The sequence below is a fragment of the Gekko japonicus genome, unplaced genomic scaffold (assembly GCF_001447785.1).
Source record: "Gekko japonicus isolate JY-2015 unplaced genomic scaffold, Gekko_japonicus_V1.1 scaffold908, whole genome shotgun sequence".
NCBI lineage: Eukaryota > Metazoa > Chordata > Lepidosauria > Squamata > Gekkonidae > Gekko > Gekko japonicus.
The window spans coordinates 543,856-569,616 of NW_015172030.1; the positions used below are offsets into that span (position 1 = coordinate 543,856).

At 49.0% G+C, this 25,761-nt stretch overlaps 1 protein-coding gene across 1 annotated transcript; it reads left to right on the forward strand.

Annotated features, from left to right (window-relative positions):
* On the forward strand, positions 1 to 24,722 carry CPSF3L (cleavage and polyadenylation specific factor 3-like). The gene is made up of 16 exons (XM_015420604.1): positions 1 to 53; positions 1,998 to 2,121; positions 5,553 to 5,650; positions 5,757 to 5,830; positions 6,910 to 7,138; positions 7,556 to 7,654; positions 7,749 to 7,783; positions 8,221 to 8,359; positions 8,511 to 8,575; positions 11,008 to 11,197; positions 13,338 to 13,421; positions 13,549 to 13,638; positions 16,296 to 16,458; positions 17,370 to 17,477; positions 18,263 to 18,324; positions 24,514 to 24,722. Exons 2-16 carry the CDS (start codon positions 2,094 to 2,096, stop codon positions 24,613 to 24,615), a joined length of 1,566 nt encoding a protein of 521 aa, XP_015276090.1. The 5' UTR covers positions 1 to 53; positions 1,998 to 2,093; the 3' UTR covers positions 24,616 to 24,722.
* The last annotated feature ends 1,039 nt before the right edge of the window (positions 24,723 to 25,761 follow it).

The following is a 25,761-nucleotide window of genomic DNA, read 5'->3' on the forward strand; positions in this document are numbered from 1 at the left end:
GGTGTGCGCGTGACGTAGAAAAAGAAACGGTTTCGAACTGCGCATGTGTGCAGGTACGAGGTGATGCTCACGCGTGTTAGAGCCGCTCCGGTTGCCGGAAGCTCCGCGTAAGCATGCCGCGCATGCGCTCGTGGTCTCTTGCTCTGCAGGTAAGAGGAAGGTGTGGAGCATCCCACCGGAGGCGCTGAGCGAATGGGCTTGTTGTTGCCATGGAAACAGTATGAGTCTAAGTGGGCCTTTAAGTACCAAAAGGCCTTTTGGGGTTCCTGTCATTGCGTGATTGATAATATCCTTTTGCCGGGTGGAAAGTAGGGTTGCCACTCCAGGTTGGGTAATACCTGGAGAGTTTGGGGGGTGGAGCCTGAGGAGGGCGGGGTTGGGGGGAGGGACTTCAATGGGGTATCATGCCACAGAGTCCACCTTCCAAAGGGACCATTTTCTCCAGGTGAACTGATCTCTTTTGCCTGGAGATCAGTTGTAATAGTGGGAGATCTCCAGGCCCTACCTGAAGGCTGGCAACCTTGGAAACAGTGTTCCCTCTAAGCTGAGTTGGTGTGAGCTAGCTCACAGTTTTTTCGCCTCCGGCTCACGCAGTTTTGTCTTAGCTCAGGAAGGATGGCTCCAGAGCAAACTAATTTATGCAGTCGCCAAATCGCTTGCTCACAACTTTCATGCGAGTTGCGCACAAAGTGGAATTTTTGCTCACAAGACTCCACAGCTTAGAGGGAACATTGCTTGGAAAGTGATGGCAGCCATATTAGGGCAACCACGTAGCGTTTTCAAGGTGAGAGACGTTCAGAGGTTTGCCATCGCCAGCTTTTGTGTAGCGGCTCTAGGCTTCCCTGGTGGACACCCACCCACCTAGATACTGACCAGGGCTGACCCTGCGTAGCTTCCAAAGATCTGATGCGATTGGGCTAGCTTGGGCCATCCAGGCTAGAGCAATTGATAACGAATAGTGCATTATGACTGACTTGGTCACTTTATTAACTATCAAAAATTGCACACCATAATATATCTGTTAATTTGTATCATAAGAACCAAGCTTTTTGCACTGAGGGAGCCACGGAGAGTTTGGGTGTAAATGCATTTGACAGTGAGTAACTTGAAACTCCGTCTCTGTGCAGCCTGCCCTACCTCAAGGGGTAGTTGTGAAGACAAAAGGTGCTGGATCCTAGAGTACTATAGAGGTATCTCGATAAGTAGCCCATATATTGTGTTATGTCGATGATGTAACATGTTTAGGCATAGCTGTCAGTGTGCATGTTTGCTTTGTGGACAGCTGTAAAATAAGAGAGAGATTTCTGTCCTGTGGAGCTTACTGTCTGAAGGCTAACAATAATACAGCTCAGGGTAGTATTAGGGGTGGTGCTGCTCCTTAGCTTTTAACAGCTTTGTGCTTGAAGTCATCAGGTGACTTTCCCAATGAACTGCTTACCTGTCCTGGGGAAAACTGTCTCTGTGGCAATTAAAGACATTGGAACTGTCCAGGAATTAACCATAAAATAAGCATGCTATTATTTCAATTGCAGTAAGTGTGTTCTAGAATTGTTCTTCTTAATGGTTTATGTAGGCATTGCTAATAGCTGTTATTTAGTCCCATCCTGAGCAAGTCTATCTGGAGTCTCACTTGGGTGTGTTCCAGGAAAGTGTTCCTAGTTTCATTCTGGAAGTCCTTTAACTGAGTTGATCATATTAATGTTTCCTGTCAATTTTACCTCTAGCTAGCATCTTAACTGCAGATTTCTTACCCCCCCCCCTCCTCCAATTCACAGGATATGACTTTGGCAGATTTTGTCTGCTTGCAGTTAAAAGAATTTTTTTAAAGGCAGCAGTTGTACTAGAATTGAAAGTGTGACACACAGAGAAATATGTGTCGATCAATGCTCATCACAGACTTTTTAAAACTGCATGGTTCTCTTTTTCACCCCCCCCCCCCAAAAACAAACTATCCTCTTTATGGACTTCCATTTTTCTTCTCCCTTGCTTTCCTTCAGAACATCTTTTGTATCTGAGCTGCTGATACGTTGACATCTTCATGGGATCTCTGCAACAGCCTCCTTCCCAGCTGAAATTCTGAGACTGCAATAATCATGCCTGAAATAAAAGTCACTCCCTTGGGTAAGCCACGTGAACATTCGTGCCTGTTTCACGCTCTTTATGTTGGAGACAGGTGGGGGTATGTTCTTGAAAAGTGTGGTCTTTCATAATAAGAACATAGAATCATAGAATGTTAGAGTTGTAAGGGACCCCTTGCAGGTCATCTAGTCCAGCCCCCTGCACTCTGCAGGAGCATAGCCGAAAGATAGCCCTACAACATACCCGAAAGATGGTCGTCCAGCCTCCACTTGAAAACGTCCAGTGAAGGAGCATCCTCCACCTCCCGAGGCAGTCTGTTCCACTGCTCAACCACTCTTACAGTTAGGACGTTTCTCCAGTCTGTTCCACTGCTCAACCACTCTTGCCGTTAGGAGGTCTCTCCTGGTATATAACCGGTAATGACTCCCTTGTAATTTCCACCCATTAGATCTAGTCTTGCAATCCGGAGCAAGAGAGAGAATAGAACTGCTCCATCTTCTACATGACAGCCCATCAAATACTTGAAGACGGCAATCATGTCCCCTCTAAGCCTTCTCTTTCCCAGGCTAAACATAAGGAGAGCCCATCCAGTCAGGCATTCTGTCTCACACAGTGGCCATCCAGCTCTTCTGGAGGGCCTATAACAGGGCATAGGGGCTGAGGCCTTCCCCTGATGTTGCCTCCTGGCTCTGTACAGGGTTCCATCAGCGGCTATTAGCCACAAGGTATAGATAGGAACTCTCGGTCTGGGGCAAGGGATGCTCCGTATTCTTGGTGCTTGGGGGGGGGGCAGTTCCGTAGTTCCAGCAGTTCCGTAGAGCCGTGAAAATGGAGCTGTTTCGCCAAGCGTTCCAATAAGAACTGACTGCACTGGTTGGGTCGCACTAGCACTTCATTATAGGACGCCGCTGTATTTATTTAGCTTCACTGTATTTATTGAGCGGTCGGGTTAGAATGGATAAAGGGAAGTACTTCTTCACCCAAAGAGTGATTCACACTTGGAATTCACTGCCACAGGAAGTGGTGGTGGCTACAAACATGGACGGCTTCAAAAGGGAATTAGATAAGCATATGGAGCAGAGGTCCATCAGTGGCTATGAGCCACAAGGTATAGATAGGGACTCTGGGGCAAGTGATGCTCTGTCTTCTTGGTGCTTGGGGCGGTCAACAGTGGGAGGGCTTCTAATGTCCTGGCCCCACTGGTGGACCTCCTGATGGCATGTGGTATTTTTGGCCATTGTGTGACAGTGTTGGACTGGATGGGCCTTTGGCCTGATCCAACATTGGAATCTCTTATGTTCGTATTGGAATTGTATTTTATATCTCGTAATTGCTGATTTTAAATTGTATGTTGGTTTTAAATTGTTTGTAAGCCGCCCTGAGCCGCTTCGGCGGGAGGGCAGAGTAGAAATTTAATAAATAAATGAATAAATAAATAAAGTGGGAGGGCTCCTAGTGTCCTGGCCCCACTGATGGACCTCCTGAGGGCACCCGGTATTTTTGGCCACTGTGTGACACAGAGTGTTGGACTGGATGGGCCATTGGCCTGATCCCACATTGGCTTCTGTTGTTATGTATGAAAGGCAAATATTCAGACAGCAGCATTCCATAGTACGGATAAATGTGTTTAACTTGTTTGACAGGCCCCATTGGGGAAGTAGTATGCTTTTGTCATGTTTCCAGCCACAGTTTATATCATCCCCTCCAATGTTTCACAAATCAAAATAGGGACGTGCTTGTACACGATTGCCCTCTTTAAGTGTTTGAAAGGCTGTCTCTTAGAGGAAGGCGAGGAGCTGTTCCTGTTGGCAGCAGAGGACAGGATTTGCAACAATGGCTTTAAATTATGGGAGGAAAAGGTACTGGCTGGATAGCACAAAGAATTTTTTACAGTAAGAGTAGTTTTGCAGTGGAATCGGCTGCCCAGGGAGGTGGTGAGCACCCCCTCCCTGGCAGTCTTCAAGCAGCGGCTGGACGAACACTGGTCAGGGATGCTCTAGGCTGATCCTGCATTGAGCAGGGGGTTGGTCTAGATGGCCTGTAGGGTCCCAACTCTGTGATTATGTGATCTGTGTTGCTGGTCTATTCATCCTGCTCTCCTTCCACTGTTGCGTGCCGCCGAAGGAACTTTGAGATCAGTCCTATTTCTTTTCTCACCAATAGTCCGTCCTGCACTTTTAACAGTCAAGCAGGAGGGAGTCCTTTTCTCTTATCCGAGTGTACCTTGAACCAATTTTCTGACTATTGTCCACAGTTCAGGATAAGGTGTGGTGTGAAAAGCAGTATGTACAAAGACAAATATGGTCACAGTCCATAGACATGAAAATAGACCCTGTGGCTCTATCTTTTCATGTGGTGTGAAAAGCGGCAAGAGCACGCACTGCATTTCCACATGGGCATGTGTTTATGTGCCAGTGTGCCAAAAAGAAGGTGTGTTCATTCTCCAGTGCAGAGATTTAAATGGGAAGGAATGTGATCCCTGTCTGTTGGCTGTAGCAACTGACATGAACGAGGGAGGGGCTGTGGCTCAGTGGAAGAGTGCTTCACAAAGACAAATATGGTCACAGTCCATAGTCATGAAAGTAGACCTGTGGCTCTGTCTTTTCATGTGGTGTGAAAAGCGGCAGGAGCATGCACTGCATTTCCACAAAACCCTTTCATGGGCATGTGTTTATGTGCCAGTGTGCCAAAAAGAAGGTGTGTTCATTCTCCAGTGCAGAGATTTAAATGGGAAGGAATGTGATCCCTGTCTGTTGGCCGTAGCAGCTGACATGAACGAGGGAGGGGCTGTGGCTCAGTGGAAGAGTGCTTCGTATGCAGAAGGTCCCAAGTTCAATCCATGGCATCTCCAGTTAAAAAAAGGACCATGCAGAGCCAGTTTGGTGTAGTGGTTAAGTGCGCGGACTCTAATCTGGGAGAACCAGGTTTGATTCCCCACTCCTCCACTTGCACCTGCTGATGTGACCTTGGGTCAGTCACAAGCTCTGGCACAGCTGTCCTTGAAAAAGAGCAGTTTCTGTCAGAGCTCTCTCAGCCCCACCCACCTCACAGGGTGTCTGTTGTGGGGAGGGGAAGGGAGAGGAGTTTGTAAGCTGCTCTGAGACTCCAAGTGAAGGGCGGGGTATAAATCCGATCTCTTCTTCTTCATTATGTGAAGGACCTCTGCAGTCTGAGTAGATAACACTGACCCTGATGGACCGATGTTCTGGTTCCATTTAAGGCAGTTTCACGTGTGTTTCTGTGTAAAAATGGACCTTCAGGTGAGGAAAATGCAGAAATCGGGCCAGTGACTTAATAGGGGAAACAACCAAAAACCCTTTTAGATGGGAACAGATGGAGGATAGGCTATATTGAGATTTGAAGCATATGAGTCAGTTTGAAGGTTACATTTCACACAGTTGAGCATTTCGGAAACAGCGTGGCAGCCGCATGAGGATTTCAAGCAACTCACTTAATGTTCTTTGACCTTTCAGGAGCGGGCCAAGACGTGGGCCGCAGCTGCATCCTGGTGTCCATCGCGGGGAAGAATGTCATGTTGGACTGCGGGATGCACATGGGTTATAACGACGATGTAAGTTTGAAGGGGAATAAGAAAAGGGGGTGTTGGTGCAACTGATCTCTGATGGAAGAGGAAATCCCAACTGGGCCAATGCAACTGCCCCGCTTGTGTCTTCCAGAGACGATTTCCCGACTTCTCATATATCACTCAGAACGGAAGGCTGACCGACTTCCTGGACTGTGTAATCATCAGGTGGGTGCATCTCTGTCGATATGTACAATTTCAGTATCATTTACTGCCTGGTAAAAGACCTTCTGGAGCTGCGGTGGCTCAAGTGGTTAAGACGCTGGACTGCAGGCTGTGGAACGTCAGTAGTTCAGCAGTTCGAGACCCGGGTGTGTGCGGCAAGACGGAGTGAGCTCCCGTCTCTAGTTCCAGCTCCTGCCAACCTCTTCGGACAGCGCTGGCTCTTCGGCTTTGAAACGGAGATGAGCACCGCAACCCTAGAGTCTGATTCGACTGGCTTTCGAGCAAGGGAACCTTTACCTTTACCTTTAAAAGACCTTATAGGAAATGGATTTGTTGTGACCGGCATCCCATAGAGCAATTAGCTCACTGAACTGGTATTAGTTGAAGATTTGTGCTTGGTCTCTGTGTACAAGAGAATCCATGAATTCTCTGCCTTGTGTTTCGGACACCCCACCCCCACCCCGAACCTATAGCCTGTTGAGCTGCAGGGACTTTCCATTTACAAGAAGCACTGTAAGCTGTTGCTGCCAGTGTAATCTATTTAGAGGCATGCCTGCGCTGGAAGAATAGGTTGGTTTAGGAGGCATGGCTTCTCCCAAACAATTGTGGAAGTTGTAGTTTAATGAAAATTCTCTGTTGGGGGCAACACTAGCCTACAACTCTTAGGAGAGAGGAATGACAAACTTGGCTTCAAGTTCTCTAGTTCTCTCTTTGTGTGTGGCATGCAGAGCTGGCCATGAAGATCGCTCTTCTCTTGAACACAGAATCTCTAAAGTGCTTTAAGAGGGTCACTTCCTTGAGGTCTGATTCTTCCATTTGACTTAAGAATTTCCCAAAGGGCCATCACGTCCAGACTTCAGTTTCTAAAAGGGGCCAGCTGTAATGCTCCAGAAAGCTAGCAAGCAGGGTACAAAAGGCAGCAACTCTCCCCTATTTGCATTCCCCAGCAGCTGGCATTTTGAGGTACACTGCCTCTGAATGCGGAGGTTCCATTTAGTATCCTGGCCAATAGACCTTGGTATAGTTAACCTTCGGTGATCTCTGTTGCTTTAAAAAAGAAATCTTTACCTGTCCCTCCCCAGTCACTTCCACCTGGACCATTGTGGGGCCCTGCCATATTTCAGCGAGATGGTTGGGTACGACGGGCCCATCTACATGACCCACCCAACCAAGGCCATCTGCCCCATCCTGCTGGAGGACTACAGGAAAATCACCGTGGACAAGAAAGGAGAGACTAACTTCTTCACCTCTCAGATGATCAAAGACTGTATGAAGAAAGTGGTGGCCGTCCACCTTCATCAGACGGTCCAGGTAAGGGAGCCCTGACTCCGACTGGTACTGATCAATGCTCCCTTTAAGCTGTGGGGTCTTGGGAGCAAAAATTCTACTTTGTGAGCTCACTGGCATTAAAGCTGTGAGTGAGCGATTGGGCTACTGCATAAATTAGTTTGCTCTGGAGCCATCCTTCCCGTGTGTGTGAGCCGGAGGCTAAAAAAACTGTGAGCTAGCTCACACTCAGCTTAGAGGGAACACTGGCACTGACGTATCTGCCAGCATTACCTTTGACAAGTCAGGATAACACCAGCTGATCTCAGTGCCTGGCAGTTTCACATGGATGGCCGCGGCCTTTCGAATGCCTTGGTCCTAAGTCATTTAAGACTTCCGTACTTGACTTCTCCGGAGACTTGCTGGGACCCCTTCAGCACTCAGTTTGATTTGTCATTGCAGGTGGATGATGAGTTGGAGATTAAGGCATACTACGCAGGCCACGTCCTTGGGGCAGCCATGTTCCAGATCAAAGTCGGCTGTGAGTCTGTGGTTTATACCGTAAGTAAGCTGTTGTGTCATTCTAGCAATTTCAATTAAACTGGGCGTGCCAAATGTTTTGCAATAATTAAGAAAGGTTTCTTTGTTTCATTAGGGTGACTATAACATGACTCCAGACAGACACTTGGGGTAAGCATGGGAAGCTCATGGACGTGTGTGTGTGTGGTGTCTTAAAATCATCTTCCATCACCACGAGTGTCACACGTGGATCAACACCTCATGGGTCTCTCTGATGTGTTTGTTTAGATATTTTTGCTCACCCTTCCATTCCTCATGGTTTGTACTGTTCTGTTCCCTCCTTTTCTCCTTCAAAGAAGCTTCAAGGGGAGATTACAGTGGGAGATTGCTGAACTTGAGTTCATTCACAAGTTCAGAACAATGGACCCCTGGGGCTGAATAGGGATATTGGATTCTTATCTCACTATAGATGCAAGTTTTCCTCCCCCTAGCATTTCTCCTCTGTTCTTATCAAGCTGATTACTGTTCTGTGACTGTGACCATCATTTTTGAGCCACATGCCCTGCAGGAATGCCAAGCCTCCTTTGTTCCTCTCTGTTTGTCTTCAGAGCTGCCTGGATTGACAAGTGCCGTCCCGACCTGCTCATCTCGGAGTCCACCTACGCCACGACCATCAGAGATTCCAAACGCTGCCGTGAGCGGGACTTCTTGAAGAAGGTCCACGAGACCGTTGAGCGGGGAGGAAAAGTATGGCTTTTTTTAAAGGGGGGAGGGGGGCCCCTCCCGGTTTTCTGAGGAAACGGATTCCCTGAGGCAGTTCATTAGATTTGCTCTTCAAATGGCCAGGGCTTTGACCACAGGGACATCTAAGCCCCCCGGTTGCTTTCTTTCTCTGCAGGTGCTGATCCCGGTATTTGCCCTGGGCCGGGCTCAGGAGCTCTGCATCCTACTGGAGACCTTCTGGTAAGGAGTCACCCTCCTTTGTTTTCCCTTTGATTCTGTCTTGCTCTCTCTGCCTTGGTCCTTCTACATCCCTTTGACTCTCCGTCTGTTGAAGAAGAAGAAGGTGTCTCAGAGCGCCTTACAAACTCCTTTCACTTCCCCTCCCCACAACAGACACCCTGTGAGGTAGGAGCTGAGAGAGCTCTGGCAGAAACTGCTCGTTTTCAAGGACAGCTGTTATCAGAACTACGGCTTGCCCAAGGTCATCCAGCAGTTGCAAGTGGAGGAGTGGGGAATCAAACCCCATTCTCCCAGATTAGAGTCCGTGCCCTTAACCACTACACCAAACTGGCTCTGTGTCTTCTGTCCTCCCACCACAGTCTTTCTCATAGTTTTTACTCTACAGTATTCTTTGCGTAGAGCAGGGGTGGCCAAACTGCGGCTCGGGAGCCACATGTGGCTCTTTCACACATATCGAGTGGCTCCCGGCAGGGCTGCTGGGGAAGAGAACCGGAGGCATGCTTTTCCTCTCTCCCTCCTTCTCTCCCATCTATTTGCTTTCTTTATTTCTCTCTCTCTTTTTCTCTTTCTCTCTTTCTTTCCACCTCTTTTCATTCTTTCTTTCCACCTCCCTCTCTTTTTCTCTCTCTCTCTCAGGTAAATAAGTATCATTGGACAAATAAATACCATTATCAATATCTGTTTTTACCCCTTTTGTTTTTATTTTTGGCGGTCTCCTTTAATGTTAATAAAAAGCAGATGTGCATATTTTTAAAATAAAAACATGTGTGTCATATTTGTCCATGTCTTCCAGCTCTCAAACATCTGACATTTATGTCCATGTCTTCCGGCTCTCAAACATCTGACATTTATTCTGTGTGGTTCTTACGTTAAGCGAGTTTGGCCACCCCTGGTGTAGAAGGTTGATTCCTTTGAAATGTGGTGTTGGAGGAGAGTTTTACAGATACTGTGGGCCACCAAAAAGACAAAACCGTGGTTCCTAGATCAAATCAAGCCTGTATTCTCCCTAGAAGTGAAGTGACAAAACTGAGTGTGACGTCCTCCTTATTAGGGAGGACTAGTTTCACTTTAAAAGTTCACTTTATTTTTCTTTACTGGGTAGATTCTGCTGCCACCAGGAAATTTTAAGGATTTCCAAACCTTTATGCTTTTACTTTGGCTCTTACTAGTTTGGTAGACCGAGTTTAAGGCTTACGAGGAACTATGTGGTCCTGAGAAGTATTTTATTCAGAGCTGGTATAAACTTAAATAAAAGAGGATTTATTGAAATAAATACTAAATAAGAGGGTGAGACAATGTAACTAGTAATGTGTAAATGATGTACAATTTCTTTGGTATCACACTCAATCTTTTCCCTCACTGACAGGGATCTTTTCATGTAACTTTGTAACACTTGTTTATCTCAATGCCATATATGTTCACTGTTTCTCTCCAGTCTGTTATGACACTCAGACTTTCCTTTAACTTTACTTCACTTAAACTTTACTTTACTTTTCTTATACATTCAGCTTTCTCACTGAACAACCGCAGCTGTCCACTTCTAACTGCTTCAACACAGAACTAACTGTCTAACTGAACATCAACTGTCAACATCTAACTGAAACTCCTGACTGACTCACATACTCATCCATCCAGATTCACTTCCAAAACCCCTCCCCCTCTCTGTCAACCACCAATCATACCACACTTGCCTCTCTCAACCACTCTAGTCTATCTGCCACAGCCATGCAACCAAACTTTTAAAGAGACACACACATACAAAAACAAGGAATCATTACACTGAGGCTCTTGAACTTTGGTCCCATTGTGAGACGCAAGAGTCACGGGAAAAGACAATCATGCTCAGAAAAGTGGGAGGGGAAGAGGAAGTTGAAAGGAGAGAGGGGAAGGCCCAACGTGAGATGGATTGACTCGATAAAGGAAGTCACAGCTCTCAGTTTGCAAGACCTGAGCAAGGCAGGATAGGACATTTTGGAGGACATTAATTCATTGGGTTGCCATAAGTCGGGAGGGACTTGACGGCACCCACACATTCTTTGTGTTTGTCTGACAGTTCGGTGGGGCTCAATGCTCCTTCTAAGCTGTCCCCTGAGCAAAAATTCTGCTTTGTGAGCTACTGGCATTAAAGTTGTGAGCGAGCGATTTGGCTCCTGCATAAATTATTTTGCTCTGGAGCCATCTTTCCTGAGCTAAGGCAAAAATGTGTGAGCCGGAGTCTAAAAAACTGTGAGCTAGCTCACACTATCTCAGCTTAGAGGGAATGCTGGTGGGAAGGCAGATGACGCTCCAAAGGTGGTTGTTCAGGTTCTCCTGGATGTGAGAAGAACCATCCTAGTCTCTTTTCTCATCCTGGGGTTCCCTCCGCCTGCCTCTCCTAGATCGTGCCGGAACCGCTATGACTCCATCCGCTCTCCCCTTCTTTCCCTCCAAAGGGAACGCATGAACTTGAAAGCGCCCATCTACTTCTCGACAGGATTGACCGAGAAGGCCAATCACTACTACAAGCTCTTCATCACGTGGACCAACCAGAAGATCCGGAAGACCTTCGTCCAGAGGAACATGTTCGAGTTCAAACACATCAAGGCCTTCGACCGAACCTTTGCCGACAACCCAGGCCCTATGGTGCGTACAGTTGGGGGCGGCGAGCGGTTGCTAAAACCATGATGTGTTCGTGTGGTCAGGGATTTCTCTTTGGGCAGTTTTGGAATACAAAGCCCATCGCTTTACCCATACTTAATTTTTTTTATTTTTTGCTTTTAAATGTTTCCCCCCGTATGTGTGGCATGTGAGAGTATGTGTGCAGCTGGAAGTCATGGCGACCTCTGGTGACTGACCCCTACTGAGGGTGTGGAGGCTATTCAGAGAGGTGGCTGAATAAAGCCTGCCCCCGCCTCTCAGCCTCTGGTATTCCAAGGAGGTCTCCCATCCAAGGACTTGTCAGAGTCGGCTGTGCCGAGCTTCCGAGATCTGACGAGATCGGGCTTGCCTGGCCTATCCAGGCCAGGGTTGTTTTAACTACTTTATTGGAAACCACTTGGGAACAGCAGGAGGAGAAAAGCAAACAGCGGGTCAACATTTTTTTTCTTCTTAACACACCTTTCTTCTTCTACGTATGCGTAACGTGCACCACATTCTTGAACTTGGATGATTTTTGTAAAAAGGCATTGTTTTTCCAAAAGCCACATTTGAGTATTATTAGGGATTATTGAGTATTATTGGGGATTATTAAGAAGGGAATAGAAAACAAATCATCCAGTATCATAATGCCCCTGTATAATTCGATGGTAGGTACAGTTCTGGTCACCACACCTCAAAAAGGATATTATAGCATTGGAAAAATGCAGAAAAGGGCAACTAGAATGATAAAAGGGTTGGAACACTTTCCCTATGAAGAAAGGTTAAAGCGCTTGGGGCTCTTCAGCTTGGAGAAACGACGGCTGAGGGGTGACATGATCGAGGTTTGTAAGATTATGCATGGGATAGAGCAGTTCGAGAAAGAAGGACTTTTCTCCCTTTCTCACAATACAAGACCCCGTGGGCACTCCATGAAATTGCTGAGCGGTCGGGTGAGAACAGATAAAAGGAAATACTTCTTCACCTAAAGAGTGATTAACACATGGAATTCACTGCCACAGGAGGTGGTGGCGGCTACAAGCCTGGACGGCTTCAAGAGGGAATTGGATAAACATATGGAGCAGAGGTCCATCAGTGGCTACTAGCCACAAGGTATAGATAGGAACTCTCAGTCTGGGGCAGGGGATGCTCTGCATTCTTGGTGCTTGGGGGGGGGGGGCAACAGTGGGAGAGGGCTTCTAGTGTCCTGGCCCCACTGCTGGACCTCCTGATGGCCGCTGGTATTTTTGGCCACTGTGTGACAGAGTGTTGGACTGGATGGGCCATTGGCCTGATCCAACATTGGCCTCTCTTATGTTCTTACGAGTATGAAAAGCGTTCATGTCAGATACATGTCTGTTAAGCTTCTCTTTTAACCCACGAGGGGTTAGTTAGGAATTTGCTTTCTTTTTTTATTTTTCGGTATTTTGTGTGCACGTGTGTGCTTGCTCGCCTGGCAGTCGTGGTGATTCCTGGTGACCCCTAGTGGGGTTTGCACGTTTTCCAGAGAGGTGGCTCGATAGCCTGCCTCTGCGTCCCGGCCCTGGTATTCCTTGGAGGTCTCCCTTCCAATGACTTGCCAGGGTCTGCCCTGGCCCTGCTTAACTCCCGAGGTCTGGTGAGATCGGGCTTCCCCGGGCTATGCAGGTCAGGGCAGAATCTGCTTTATTTTGAAAAAGAAAACGGAGGCTCTTGGAAACCAGCTGCATTAATATTATTATCAGGGGTCATTTCGTAGAAAAAGGGGTGCAGGAGCTCATTAACATAACTTATTCACATAACTTATTTGCATATGCCACTCCCCCTGACATCACCGGAAGTGTGTCAGAAGGCAACACCCACCGCTCAGGCTCCACTGGACTGTTTTGGATTGCAAGCTATTGGGGGGGGGGGGACAGCGAACAGATCTGTCCTCGCAGAGGAGGGAGAGCTTGTGCCTGAATAAAACTTGGTCTTAAAGGGGCCACTGTGCAACTTACCTGGCTGCTTCTTGCTCTGACTGAGGGCTGCTGGGAGCAGGGGGCGGGGCTTGTTGCATGTGCCCGCCCCCTGGGCTCTTTACTGCCGGAGCTCCGCTCCTGTGCGCTCCTGCAGGAAATGACCCCTGATTATTATTATTATTACTACTCGTTTTGGTGTGTTGTTCTAGGTAGTGTTTGCCACCCCGGGAATGCTTCATGCCGGACAATCCCTACAGATCTTCAAGAAATGGGCCGGCAACGAGAAGAACATGGTACGAAAGCCTCCCGAGGCTTGTAAAAAATTGTTGTTTTGTTTGAAGAGCGGCACCGTGATCGTCTGTTTCTTTCGGTGACGAGTCCAGACGGCCAGCCGCTTCCTTCTGGGTTCTCTTTCCCCAGGTGATCATGCCGGGCTACTGCGTGCAGGGGACCGTGGGCCACAAAATTCTGGGCGGGCAACGGAAGCTGGAAATGGAGGGGAGGCAGATTGTGAGTATCCTTTCAAAAAGGGAATCCCTTTATCTGTTGTCCTAGTTATGAATGGCCGCTAAAGAAAAAAGGCCTGATCAGGTATACTGTGGAGGAAAAAGACTAAAAACATACAGAACAATAGAGTTGGAAGATAGTTTCAGGTGGGTAACTGTGTTGGGTCTGGCATAGAAGAACAAGGTTCAGGTCCAGTAGCACCTCAGAGACCAACACGATTTTGTGGGGTATTCCGTGCGCCTCACTGTTTAGTCATGCCGGCCACATGACCACAGAAATGTCTTCGGACAGCACTGGCTCTTCGGCTTTGAAACAGAGATGAACACTACATAGATGGCACTGGACTCCAGACAGGCTACAAAAATGTTAAACAAATATTTCGGGCAATTGCTGGAGATGTAACCACAATATTGGGACGTACTTCCACATTTGGTGGAAATGCGAAAGAGTACAAAGTTTTTGGAAAATGACTAAACACCTGATAAAAGAGATTACAGATATAGACTTAACATTTATTCCTGAAATTTTCCTGTTAAATATAACACCCGATGGTTTAAAATTTAATGCAAAATGTATTATTGTTTACCTAATTACAATGGCTAGGATAGCTGTCGCAAAGAATTGGACATCAGATAATCTGCCGAGCCGTGATGTATTACTTAGCAATTTTTATGAAGTAATAGAAATGGATAAATTAAATATGTTTCTAGCGGGAAAAACAAGTGAGCAATTTAAGCAGAAATGGCAAAAAGCCATTAATTGGTATGAAATCAACTTCTGAGGCCAACCCCCCCAATTGTATGTAATGGAAATTTTGGACAAAACTTGAAAATAAAATACTTAAAAAAAAGAAAAGAAACAGAGATGAACACCGCAACCCTAGAGTCGGATTCGACTGGCTTTCGAGAAAGAGAACCTTTACCTTTACTTTAATTAATTAATTATTGTATAGTAGTGTGTGTAGTATAGCCAGGAGATCCAAACATTGTCCGGCAGCCAAAAGTTCTAGCTCTTTTAGCGTTGTGTACCACTAGGTGGCGAGCGAGACTTGTTTTTGAGGCAAGAGACGTTTCAGCGGTGGTTTGCCATTGCCTCACTCTGCATCGTAGCCCTGGTATTCCTTGGAAGGTCATCCCTCCAAATACTAGCCAGGACCAACCCTGCTTTGCTTCCGAGATCTGACGAGATCCGGCTAGCTTGGGCCATCCAAGTTAGGGATTTTTTTTGGGGGGGGGGGGGTCTGAGCTTTCAATAGTCCTGCTCTCCAGCCCCGTTCTGACTCGCTACCCATGAAGGGGGAAGAATTTTTTTCTGACCCACTGGAAATATTTATTTATACCCAGCGTTCCAGACCCCCCTCCTTCCTGGATCTTGAGGCGTCAGGTGGGTCTCCCATCCAGGGACCAAGGAGACTTGGACCTGCTTAGCTTTTAGCTAGGTGGACCGGGTTGGCCTGTCACCTGACCACAAGGTGCATATCACCATTCCGGGGGGGGGGGGAGAAACCCCATGTAGCTTTCCTAGTTTTGGGCCCTCAATTTGTCGTCTGGCTCCATCTTTGCTGGGAAGGAATGGGAAGGGGCAGGCAAAAGAAGCCTGGCAAAAGATCCAACCAGCCCTGACCTGGATGGATCAGGCTAGGCCAATCTCGTCCAAGCTTGGAAGTAGGGATGAGCATTCGGTTCATCCGAACCGAATGCATCCCCGAAAATGGCCCATTCGGACCCCTTTCGGGCTGCTGCAGGCCAATTCAGATTCTCTGATCTGAATCGGCTTGCCGCTGAATCGGCAATTCGGCCCCATTATATCCTATGGGCCATTGAAGTCAATGGCGAAAACATAGGGTATATTCTGGGGGCTGGAGGGGAGGGGGTTTGAGGGAGAGGCTCCAAACTCGCAGGGTAGCTGCTGGAGCCTCTCCCCAAGATACCAACCAAGTTTGAAGAACATTAGATCAGGGGGTCCAATTCTACGGGCCTCCAAACAGTTTGCCCCTATCCTATGTGTTCTGCCTGATCCCCCCCCTTTTTTCCCACCATAGAGAACAATGGAGGGGATAGGGGCAACCTGTTTGGGGGCCCGTAGAATTGGACCCCCTGGCCCAATGTTCTTCAAACTTGGTTGGTGTCTTGGGGAGAGGCTCCAGCAGCTACCCTGCGAGGTTGGAGCCTCTCCCTCAAACCCCCTCCCCTCCAGCCCCCAGAATATACCCTATGTTTTCGCCATTGACTTCAATGGCCCATAGGATATAATGGGGCTGAAACTGACATTCGGCTGGCCGAAAGACTCCTGAATCTGCTTGCACTGCCAAAATTGACATGCAGGAGTCTTCATGCCTGCCAAAATTGATTCTGCCCGATTCGGCCGAATCCGAATCAGGCCGAATTTATTTATTTTTTTTGCACGCCCCTACTTGGAAGCTCAGCAGGGTTGGCCGTGGTTGGGACTTGGGTGGGAGACGACCAAGGAAGACCAAGGCTGTGATGCAGAGGCAAGCAAATGGCAAACCACCATTGCCCTAAGTCACTGGTGACGTGACAGCCCTTTGCGCGCCCAGATATCCAATCACATGCTGCAGAGACGGCCCGGCTGTGTGGAGTGTGGCCTGACGTGAGATGCTGGCGCTCTGTCTGTCTGTCTGTCTGTCTTGTGCCTTCCAGATAGAAGTGAAGATGCAGGTGGAGTACATGTCCTTCAGTGCCCACGCGGACGCCAAGGGCATCATGCAGCTCATCCGCCAGGCCGAGCCGCGCAACGTCCTCCTAGTCCACGGCGAGGCGAAGAAGATGGAGTTCCTGAAGCAGAAGATCGAGCAGGAGTTCCGTACGTCCATGGTGCAATGCCTGTTGGCCGCAACAGCACAGGAGGGCTTTTCATTGGTGGATTCCTCCAACAACCCCCCCCCCAGCGAGACATCTTCCTGTTTCGCTGAACTGCTCTCTCGAGTTACCTGTTGAGGATTAGCTCTCTTCCTGTCATGTAGCCAGTTCACCTGGGCAACTAATCCGCCACATTCCATACCATCCTCGGTGGCAGCTAAATTTTCAGTGGGGATCATGTTTCTGATTAAGTGAAGGCCGAAAGACCAGTGACAGCGGAATTGCCCGTCAGCTGAGGCTGTGGGCAAAGGCCTCTTTCTATCTCCTTCCCGTCATGGGCTCAGGCATTGGAAGGAGCAGCTGACCAGAGCCTCTAGTGCGGCTCACACCAGAGGGATGAAAGAGGCCTTTGGTGGGATGAAGGAGGCCTTTGCCTATTGGAGAAAGTGGCCGAGGTGTCGAATGGGAGGGACCCTTGTGAACGGTGGCCAGAACAGAAGTCCTCGGGGGCCAAACTGAGCCCATGAGGTTTGTGCAGTCCTCCAGAAGGCGAAGGCAGTGCCGAGTCTGCATCCGTTATCTTCCCTGTCCTTTTTCCAAGGTGCTCGGTGTCCTCCGTTCTCCCCTCCCTTCATTTAATCCTCACCACAACCCTGTGAAGTAGGTTAGGCAGGGAGACTGGCCCAAAGTCTCCCAGTGAGCTTTGTGGCTGAGGGAGATTGTGAACGGGGGGGGGTTTCTCCCAGATCCTGGTCTGACCCTCCAGTCACACAGAAGTAATCTCGACGACCATATTGTCCCAATCTTTTTGGGAAATGGCATTGCGGGTCAAACGTACTTTCTGATGGCAAAGACTCACCCCTCCCTCCCTCCCAGTCCCCGTCGCTCACGCCACGCATTTTCGTTCACCCGCAGGTGTCAACTGCCACATGCCCGCCAACGGAGAGACGGTGACCGTTTTCACGAGCCCCAACATCCCCGTGGATGTCTCCCTTGCACTGTTGAAGCGGGAACGTGCTCTCGGTGAGATGTCAGACGGCCAGCGGGGGCTCGCTGTTTGGAAGCCACGTGGCTAAATGGGGCGGCTGTTCTCTGGGGCTCTCGCAGCACGTTTGCATGGCTGTCCGGTATTGGCTCTAAACGGACTGTAATGGCTGTGATCCAAGGAACCCTGGGAAATGTAGTTTCAGAGGGCGGCCATGTCGGTCTGCAGCAGAAGAGCTAGATTTGAGTCCATTGGTCGACGAGAAAGATAAATTTCAGAGGAAGAGTCCAGTGGCACCTTGAAGACTAGCAGACTTTGTGCCAGGGTAGGAGCTTTCGTGAGTCACTGCTCACTTTAGATATCTGAAGAAGTGAGTAGTGACCCATAAAATCCTGCCACGTATTTTGTTAGTCTTTAAGGTGCTACTGGACCCTTGCTCTTTTCTATTGCAGGGTTATGAACTTTCGAGAGAGACCTTATCTGACAAAAGGGAGCTTTGACTCTCGAGAAAGCGCATGCCTCCAAAGTCTTATTGGTCTCTAAAATGTCGCTGGTCTCAAATCTAGCTGGGAAACTTAGTTCTAGTTTAACCGGGAGAGAATCACGTCTGAATTCTTCCTACCCTGTGCTTGAGCGCCACTGGCGAGGCCTCAGGAGGAGGGGGTCTCTTGATTGGCAGTTGTGCTTCCCATCTTGTGGTGGGGTGCTGTGGGGTACCGGTCCGGGACGAGCTATTGAGCGGGCGGGGCCCGCGAGCAAGGGAGGGCGCCAGCCCGGGGGGGGGGCCTGCCTGACTGTCGTCCTTTTTCTCCTTTGCCTCCAGGTCCCTTGCCGGATTCTAAGAAGCCCAGGCTTATGCATGGCACCCTGATCATCAAGGACAACGTAAGCAAAAGGAGAGGGCGGGGGCAGAATTGTGAGTTCCGTGTGAACGCTTGAGCCCGCGCTAACAGGCTTTCCTCGGGCATGGGTTCGGACAACCGGTTCTGGCCCATTAGGAAGTCTCCAATGGAGCAGGTTTGTTCCCAGGGCCAGACCTGCCTCCTCTTTTTCCCCTCCCTCCCACCCTGTGTGGAAAGTGCCGTGAAGCTGCAGCTCCAAGGAAATGTCAGGTTTCCAAGGCAAGAGACATTGGTCCTTTCCGCACTAGAACTTAAATCCTGGTGCAACCCTGTCCCTGAATTTACATTCTACACTACACGCAAGTTCACCCCTGTAATTACCTCGGGGTATTTTTACATTCTACACTACACGCGAGTTCACCCCGGTAATTACCTCAGGGTATTTTTACATTCTACACTACACGCGAGTTCACCCCGGTAATTACCTCGGGGTATTTTTACATTCTACACTACACGCGAGTTCACCCCGGTAATTACCTCGGGGTATTTTTACATTCTACACTACACGCGAGTTCACCCCGGTAATTACCTCGGGGTATTTTTACATTCTACACTACACGCGAGTTCACCCCGGTAATTACCTCGGGGTATTTTTACATTCTACACTACACGCGAGTTCACCCCGGTAATTACCTCGGGGTATTTTTACATTCTACACTACACGCGAGTTCACCCCGGTAATTACCTCGGGGTATTTTTACATTCTACACTACACGCGAGTTCACCCCGGTAATTACCTCGGGGTATTTTTACATTCTACACTACACGCGAGTTCACCCCGGTAATTACCTCGGGGTATTTTTACATTCTACACTACACGCGAGTTCACCCCGGTAATTACCTCGGGGTATTTTTACATTCTACACTACACGCGAGTTCACCCCGGTAATTACCTCGGGGTATTTTTACATTCTACACTACACGCGAGTTCACCCCGGTAATTACCTCGGGGTATTTTTACATTCTACACTACACGCGAGTTCACCCCGGTAATTACCTCGGGGTATTTTTACATTCTACACTACACGCGAGTTCACCCCGGTAATTACCTCGGGGTATTTTTACATTCTACACTACACGCGAGTTCACCCCGGTAATTACCTCGGGGTATTTTTACATTCTACACTACACGCGAGTTCACCCCGGTAATTACCTCGGGGTATTTTTACATTCTACACTACACGCGAGTTCACCCCGGTAATTACCTCGGGGTATTTTTACATTCTACACTACACGCGAGTTCACCCCGGTAATTACCTCGGGGTATTTTTACATTCTACACTACACGCGAGTTCACCCCGGTAATTACCTCGGGGTATTTTTACATTCTACACTACACGCGAGTTCACCCCGGTAATTACCTCGGGGTATTTTTACATTCTACACTACACGCGAGTTCACCCCGGTAATTACCTCGGGGTATTTTTACATTCTACACTACACGCGAGTTCACCCCGGTAATTACCTCGGGGTATTTTTACATTCTACACTACACGCGAGTTCACCCCGGTAATTACCTCGGGGTATTTTTACATTCTACACTACACGCGAGTTCACCCCGGTAATTACCTCGGGGTATTTTTACATTCTACACTACACGCGAGTTCACCCCGGTAATTACCTCGGGGTATTTTTACATTCTACACTACACGCGAGTTCACCCCGGTAATTACCTCGGGGTATTTTTACATTCTACACTACACGCGAGTTCACCCCGGTAATTACCTCGGGGTATTTTTACATTCTACACTACACGCGAGTTCACCCCGGTAATTACCTCGGGGTATTTTTACATTCTACACTACACGCGAGTTCACCCCGGTAATTACCTCGGGGTATTTTTACATTCTACACTACACGCGAGTTCACCCCGGTAATTACCTCGGGGTATTTTTACATTCTACACTACACGCGAGTTCACCCCGGTAATTACCTCGGGGTATTTTTACATTCTACACTACACGCGAGTTCACCCCGGTAATTACCTCGGGGTATTTTTACATTCTACACTACACGCGAGTTCACCCCGGTAATTACCTCGGGGTATTTTTACATTCTACACTACACGCGAGTTCACCCCGGTAATTACCTCGGGGTATTTTTACATTCTACACTACACGCGAGTTCACCCCGGTAATTACCTCGGGGTATTTTTACATTCTACACTACACGCGAGTTCACCCCGGTAATTACCTCGGGGTATTTTTACATTCTACACTACACGCGAGTTCACCCCGGTAATTACCTCGGGGTATTTTTACATTCTACACTACACGCGAGTTCACCCCGGTAATTACCTCGGGGTATTTTTACATTCTACACTACACGCGAGTTCACCCCGGTAATTACCTCGGGGTATTTTTACATTCTACACTACACGCGAGTTCACCCCGGTAATTACCTCGGGGTATTTTTACATTCTACACTACACGCGAGTTCACCCCGGTAATTACCTCGGGGTATTTTTACATTCTACACTACACGCGAGTTCACCCCGGTAATTACCTCGGGGTATTTTTACATTCTACACTACACGCGAGTTCACCCCGGTAATTACCTCGGGGTATTTTTACATTCTACACTACACGCGAGTTCACCCCGGTAATTACCTCGGGGTATTTTTACATTCTACACTACACGCGAGTTCACCCCGGTAATTACCTCGGGGTATTTTTACATTCTACACTACACGCGAGTTCACCCCGGTAATTACCTCGGGGTATTTTTACATTCTACACTACACGCGAGTTCACCCCGGTAATTACCTCGGGGTATTTTTACATTCTACACTACACGCGAGTTCACCCCGGTAATTACCTCGGGGTATTTTTACATTCTACACTACACGCGAGTTCACCCCGGTAATTACCTCGGGGTATTTTTACATTCTACACTACACGCGAGTTCACCCCGGTAATTACCTCGGGGTATTTTTACATTCTACACTACACGGCTCACACCCTTTTGTCTCCGCTCGGGAAGGATGGCTCCAGAGTGAACTAATTTACACAGTAGCTAAATCGCTCGCCCACAACTTTAATGCCAGTCGCTCACCAAGTAGAATTTTTCCTCACAAGGCTCCCCACAGCTTAGAGGGAACATTGCTCAGATTTTCAATTTGATATTGTTATAAGGGACACTGATTGTCTAAAGAATCAGGGCTTCTCATTCTGCTCTACCCCAAGTTCCACAATCTGGAGAGCACTGTACTTCGATCTCGTTGTGTTTGATATTGATTTGTTAAATGACTCCGAAAGTCGATAGGTTATAGAAAGAAAGTTACATCGCATCAATACTTTTTAAAACATGGTTTGCCTGTTCTAGATTCATTTAGTGACCTTAGAGCTATCGTTACAATGGCACTGTTGTTCTTTATAATGATTGCTTCATACACTCTGATCCTCCTAGCTATTCCCACAAAATGGCTGCCGCAGGGGGTGGAGCCAGCTACAGAATGGCTGCCGCAGCTTCCCTTCAGTCACTCGATGAAGCTCCTTGTGCTGCGGTGGCAGCTGCCGCCGAAGCAACATGTAAACAAAAAAATCTGCACAGCCAATCAAATCGCCCGTCAGGAGCATTGCTGGGCTAAAGCCCCGCCCGGCCCCGCCCACTTTCTAGAAATGCCCACAGGCACCAAGTCGGGTTCCTCTGCTGTAGAACAAACACTTATGCTTCACAGCACTCAGTCCGTATAACCATCTGCGGGTGAACGCGTGAACATGAAAGGCTGGTTCACTTTCGGTTTCTCAGCATCTCTGTGCTGTCGGTTGGCCACCGCGCAGTGGAAAGTGAGGCTCGATTTCCTGGAAAGCGGCCATGAGTAGGAATGTCGAGAAGGGGGCCCTGGTTGGCAGCAGAGCTGGGAGGGGCCTTGTTTGTATTGGGTGGTCCTGGATGTCTTCACGCCCCGGGAACAGGCCCTCTAGACTGCAGTGCCCGTCTGTACTTAGGAGGGCAGCTCAGTTCTCCTTGAAGTCGCCTCCTCCAGAGGTGCCCGACCTTTTTGAGCCGGTGGGCACCTCTGGAATTCTGACACAGGGTAGTGGGGCACAGGAGGCTGAGCCAGTCACACCCCCCGAGGAACTGCAAGGGAGGATAGAGCCAATTTTTAAAATAGAATCGGAATCATAGAGTTGGAAAGGACCTCTGGGGTCATAAGAACATCAGAGACGCAAATGTTGGATCAGACCAAAGGCCCATCCAGCCCAACACTCTGTTGTGTCACACAGTGGCCAGAAATACCAGTGCCATCAGGAGGTCCACCAGTGGGGCCAGGACATTAGAAGCCCTCCCACTGTTGACCCCCCCCCCAAGCACCAAGAAGACAGAGCATCCCTTGCCCCAGAGCCCCTAGCTATACCTTGTGGCTAATAGCCACTGATGGACCTCTGCTCCATATGCTTATCTAATTCCCTTTTGAAGCCGTCCATGCTTGTAGCTGCCACCACTTCCTGTGGCAGTGAATTCCATGTGTTAATCACTCTTTGGGTGAAGAAGTACTTCCTTTTATCCGTTCTAACCCGACCGCTCAGCAATTTCATGGAGTCAGAAGGAGTTCATGTATTGTGAGAAAGGGAGAAAAGTACCTCTTTCTCTACCTGCTCTTTCCCATGCATAATCTTATAAACCTCAATCATGTCACCCCTCAGTCGTCGTTTCTCCAAGCTAAAGAGCCCTAAGTGCTTTAACGTTTCCTCATAGGGAAAGTGTTCCAACCCTTTTATCATTCGAGTTGCCCTTTTCTGCACTTTTTCCAAAGCTATAATCTTTTTAACCCGACCGCTCAGCATCTAGTCCACGGTGTCATCTAGTCAAACCCCCTGCACAGTGCAGGGAATTCACAAATACCTCCCCTCCCCACACCCCCGCTGTTCCATGCCCAGAAGATGGCAACACCCCACCCACCCCTGGATCTCTGGCCAAACTGGCCTAGAGAAAAATGGCTTCCTGACCCCCAAGGTGGCGACCGGCATTTCCCTGGGTGTGCAAGAAAGGGCCACGAGAACGAAGCACTGAGGCAACCCTCCCTGCCCTCCCTCTCACGGGGCAACAGAAAGCAACTCCGCCCCATCCTCTGTGTGACAGCTGGGCTTACCAAGTACTTACCGAGAATCGGTGGGGGACACATACGGTACTTCTTCTCAGGGCCGTTCCCGCGTGGAAAACAGACGCGCCGCACCATGCCGTCGCCAGGAAGTGACGCCGGGTGACACTCTGGCAATGGGGCTGGAAACTCGATGGTATTATCGAGTTTCCAGCCCCATTGCCAGAGCGTCGCCCAGCGTCACTTCCTGGCGATGGCATGGTGCGGCATTGGTGTGTTACAGGGAGGAATGTTCCGGCTGGGGACCACGTGTCCCTTGCCGATTCGCGGTAGGTACTTGGTAACCCTAGTGACAGCCCTTCAAGTGCTTGAAGATGGCTATCATCTCATCTCTCAGTCGTCTCGGCAAGGCCCCCCCCCCAAAGTGGTTCCACCCACTTTCAGAAAACACTTGGCAGGTGCCAGGTAAGGTGTCAGCGGGGCAGCCATGGGAACGACAGTGGAGGACCCCCCCCCCGGTCTAATCCTTTAAAAAAGAGCCATAAGAGAACATAAGAGAAACCAGCATTGGATCAGGCCAGTGGCCCATCCAGTCCAGCACTCTGTCACAGTGGCCAAAAATACCGGGTGCCATCAGGAGGTCCAGCAGTGGGGCCAGGACACTAGGAGCCCCCCCACTGTTGCCCCCCCCCAAGCACCAATAATACAGTGCATCCCTTGCCCCAGACCAAGAGTCCCTATCTATACCTTGTGGCTCATAGCCACCGATGGACCTCTGCTCCATCTGTTTATCCAGTTCCCTCTTGAAGCCATCCAGGCTTGTAGCCGCCACCACCCCCTGTGGCAGTGAATTCCATGCGTCAATCACTCTTTGGGTGAAGAAGGACTTCCTTTTATCTGTTCTAAGAGTTTAGCCGTGTGGAGCCAGTTCCAGGAAAGAGAGCTCACGCGGCACCTTTTGGGTAACGGGTTTATTAAGACTAACACCACAATAAATCTGTTAGCATTCAAGCTACGATGCTTTAAAAGGGGGGGGGGAGCAATTTGTGCTTTTCGGCCACCACCGCAGTCTCGCAGCACCGGATTCTGAACGAAGGGGGGGGGAGGAATGCTTGATGTGTTTCAAAGAGTGCTTTCTTCTCTCTTTTTGGTCTCCGCCTCCAGGAAGAAGAAATGGGAAGCTACGTGACGTCTTTGCTGAAGAAGGCACTGCCCCAAATCACAGCGTGACCCGCCCCCTCACTGGCATTTTTGGGACGCTTTCCCATAGGCAGTAGGTGCGCAGGCCGACTGTAAATACTGTAGGTGTTTGGTTTATCTTTTAAAATAAATTTTAATCGTGGTACCTTGGGCCTTTTCTGCTGACGGACACAGGGCAACTTACTGCGTTGTTCACATTGCAGGCTCCAAAGAGGATAAGGCTGTGGTAACTTTTAAAGGTAAAGGTAGAGGTTCCCTTGCTCGAAAGCCAGTCGAATCCGACTCTGGGGTTGCGGTGCTCATCTCCGTTTCAAAGCCAAAGAGCCAGTGCTGTCCAAAGACGTTTCCGTGGTCATGTGGCCAGCATGACTAAACACCAAGGCGCACGGAACGCTGTTACCTTCCCACCGAAGTGGTACCTATTTATCTACTTGCAATTTCTTGCTTTCGAACTGCTAGGTTGGCAGGAGCTGGAACTAGAGACGGGAGCTCACTCCATCATGCAGTAACTCGGGTCTCGAACTGCTGAACTACTGACCTTCCACAGCCGGCAGTTCAGCGTCTTAACCACTGGAGCCACCGCAGCTCCTGTGGTAACTTTTACCAGACTGCAAATCTATTGGCAATGAACACCCGCGACTTGATTATTTCTTTAAAAGCCACGAAGCTGCTTGCTACACCCCGGCTCCTCCAACATCCAGAGGGGGGAAACAGGGACACTCTTGCGGATTTGGCACGTACATGAATACACGAAGCCGCCTTCTACTGAATCAGACCCTCGGTCCATCAATGTCAGTCTTGCCTACCTAGACTGGCAGCGGCTCTCCAGGGTCTCGGGCAGAGGTCTTCCCCATCCCCTGCCACCTGGTCCTTTTAGCTGGAGAGGCCGGGGATTGAACCTGGGACCTTCTGCATGCCGAGCAGGTGCTCTGGCACTGAGCCACGGGCCCTTCCCCACGAAGTGCCCTCTGCAGAGTAAGGCTGCTGGTCCCTCTGGCTCAGAATTGTCCACCTTGTCCAGCAGCGAAATGTCTTCCCCGGTACCCGGTTTGGTGTAATGGTTAGGCGCGCGGACTCTAATCTGGGAGAACCGGGTTTGATTCCCCACGCCTCCGTGTGCAGCTGCTGGTGTGACATGGGGTCAGTCACAAGTTCTTGCAGAGCTGTTCTCTCAAG

What these genes read in the sequence shown, in the direction of transcription:
- CPSF3L (XM_015420604.1), top strand. Translation starts at nt 2,094, where the DNA reads ATGCCTGAAATAAAAGTCACTCCCTTGG. An exon ending in GTGAGTCTGTGGTTTATACC is followed by an intron (nt 7,655 to 7,748) that starts GTAAGTAAGCTG and finishes TTGTTTCATTAG; the next exon opens with GGTGACTATAACATGACTCC. An exon ending in CCGACAACCCAGGCCCTATG is followed by an intron (nt 11,198 to 13,337) that starts GTGCGTACAGTT and finishes GTGTTGTTCTAG; the next exon opens with GTAGTGTTTGCCACCCCGGG.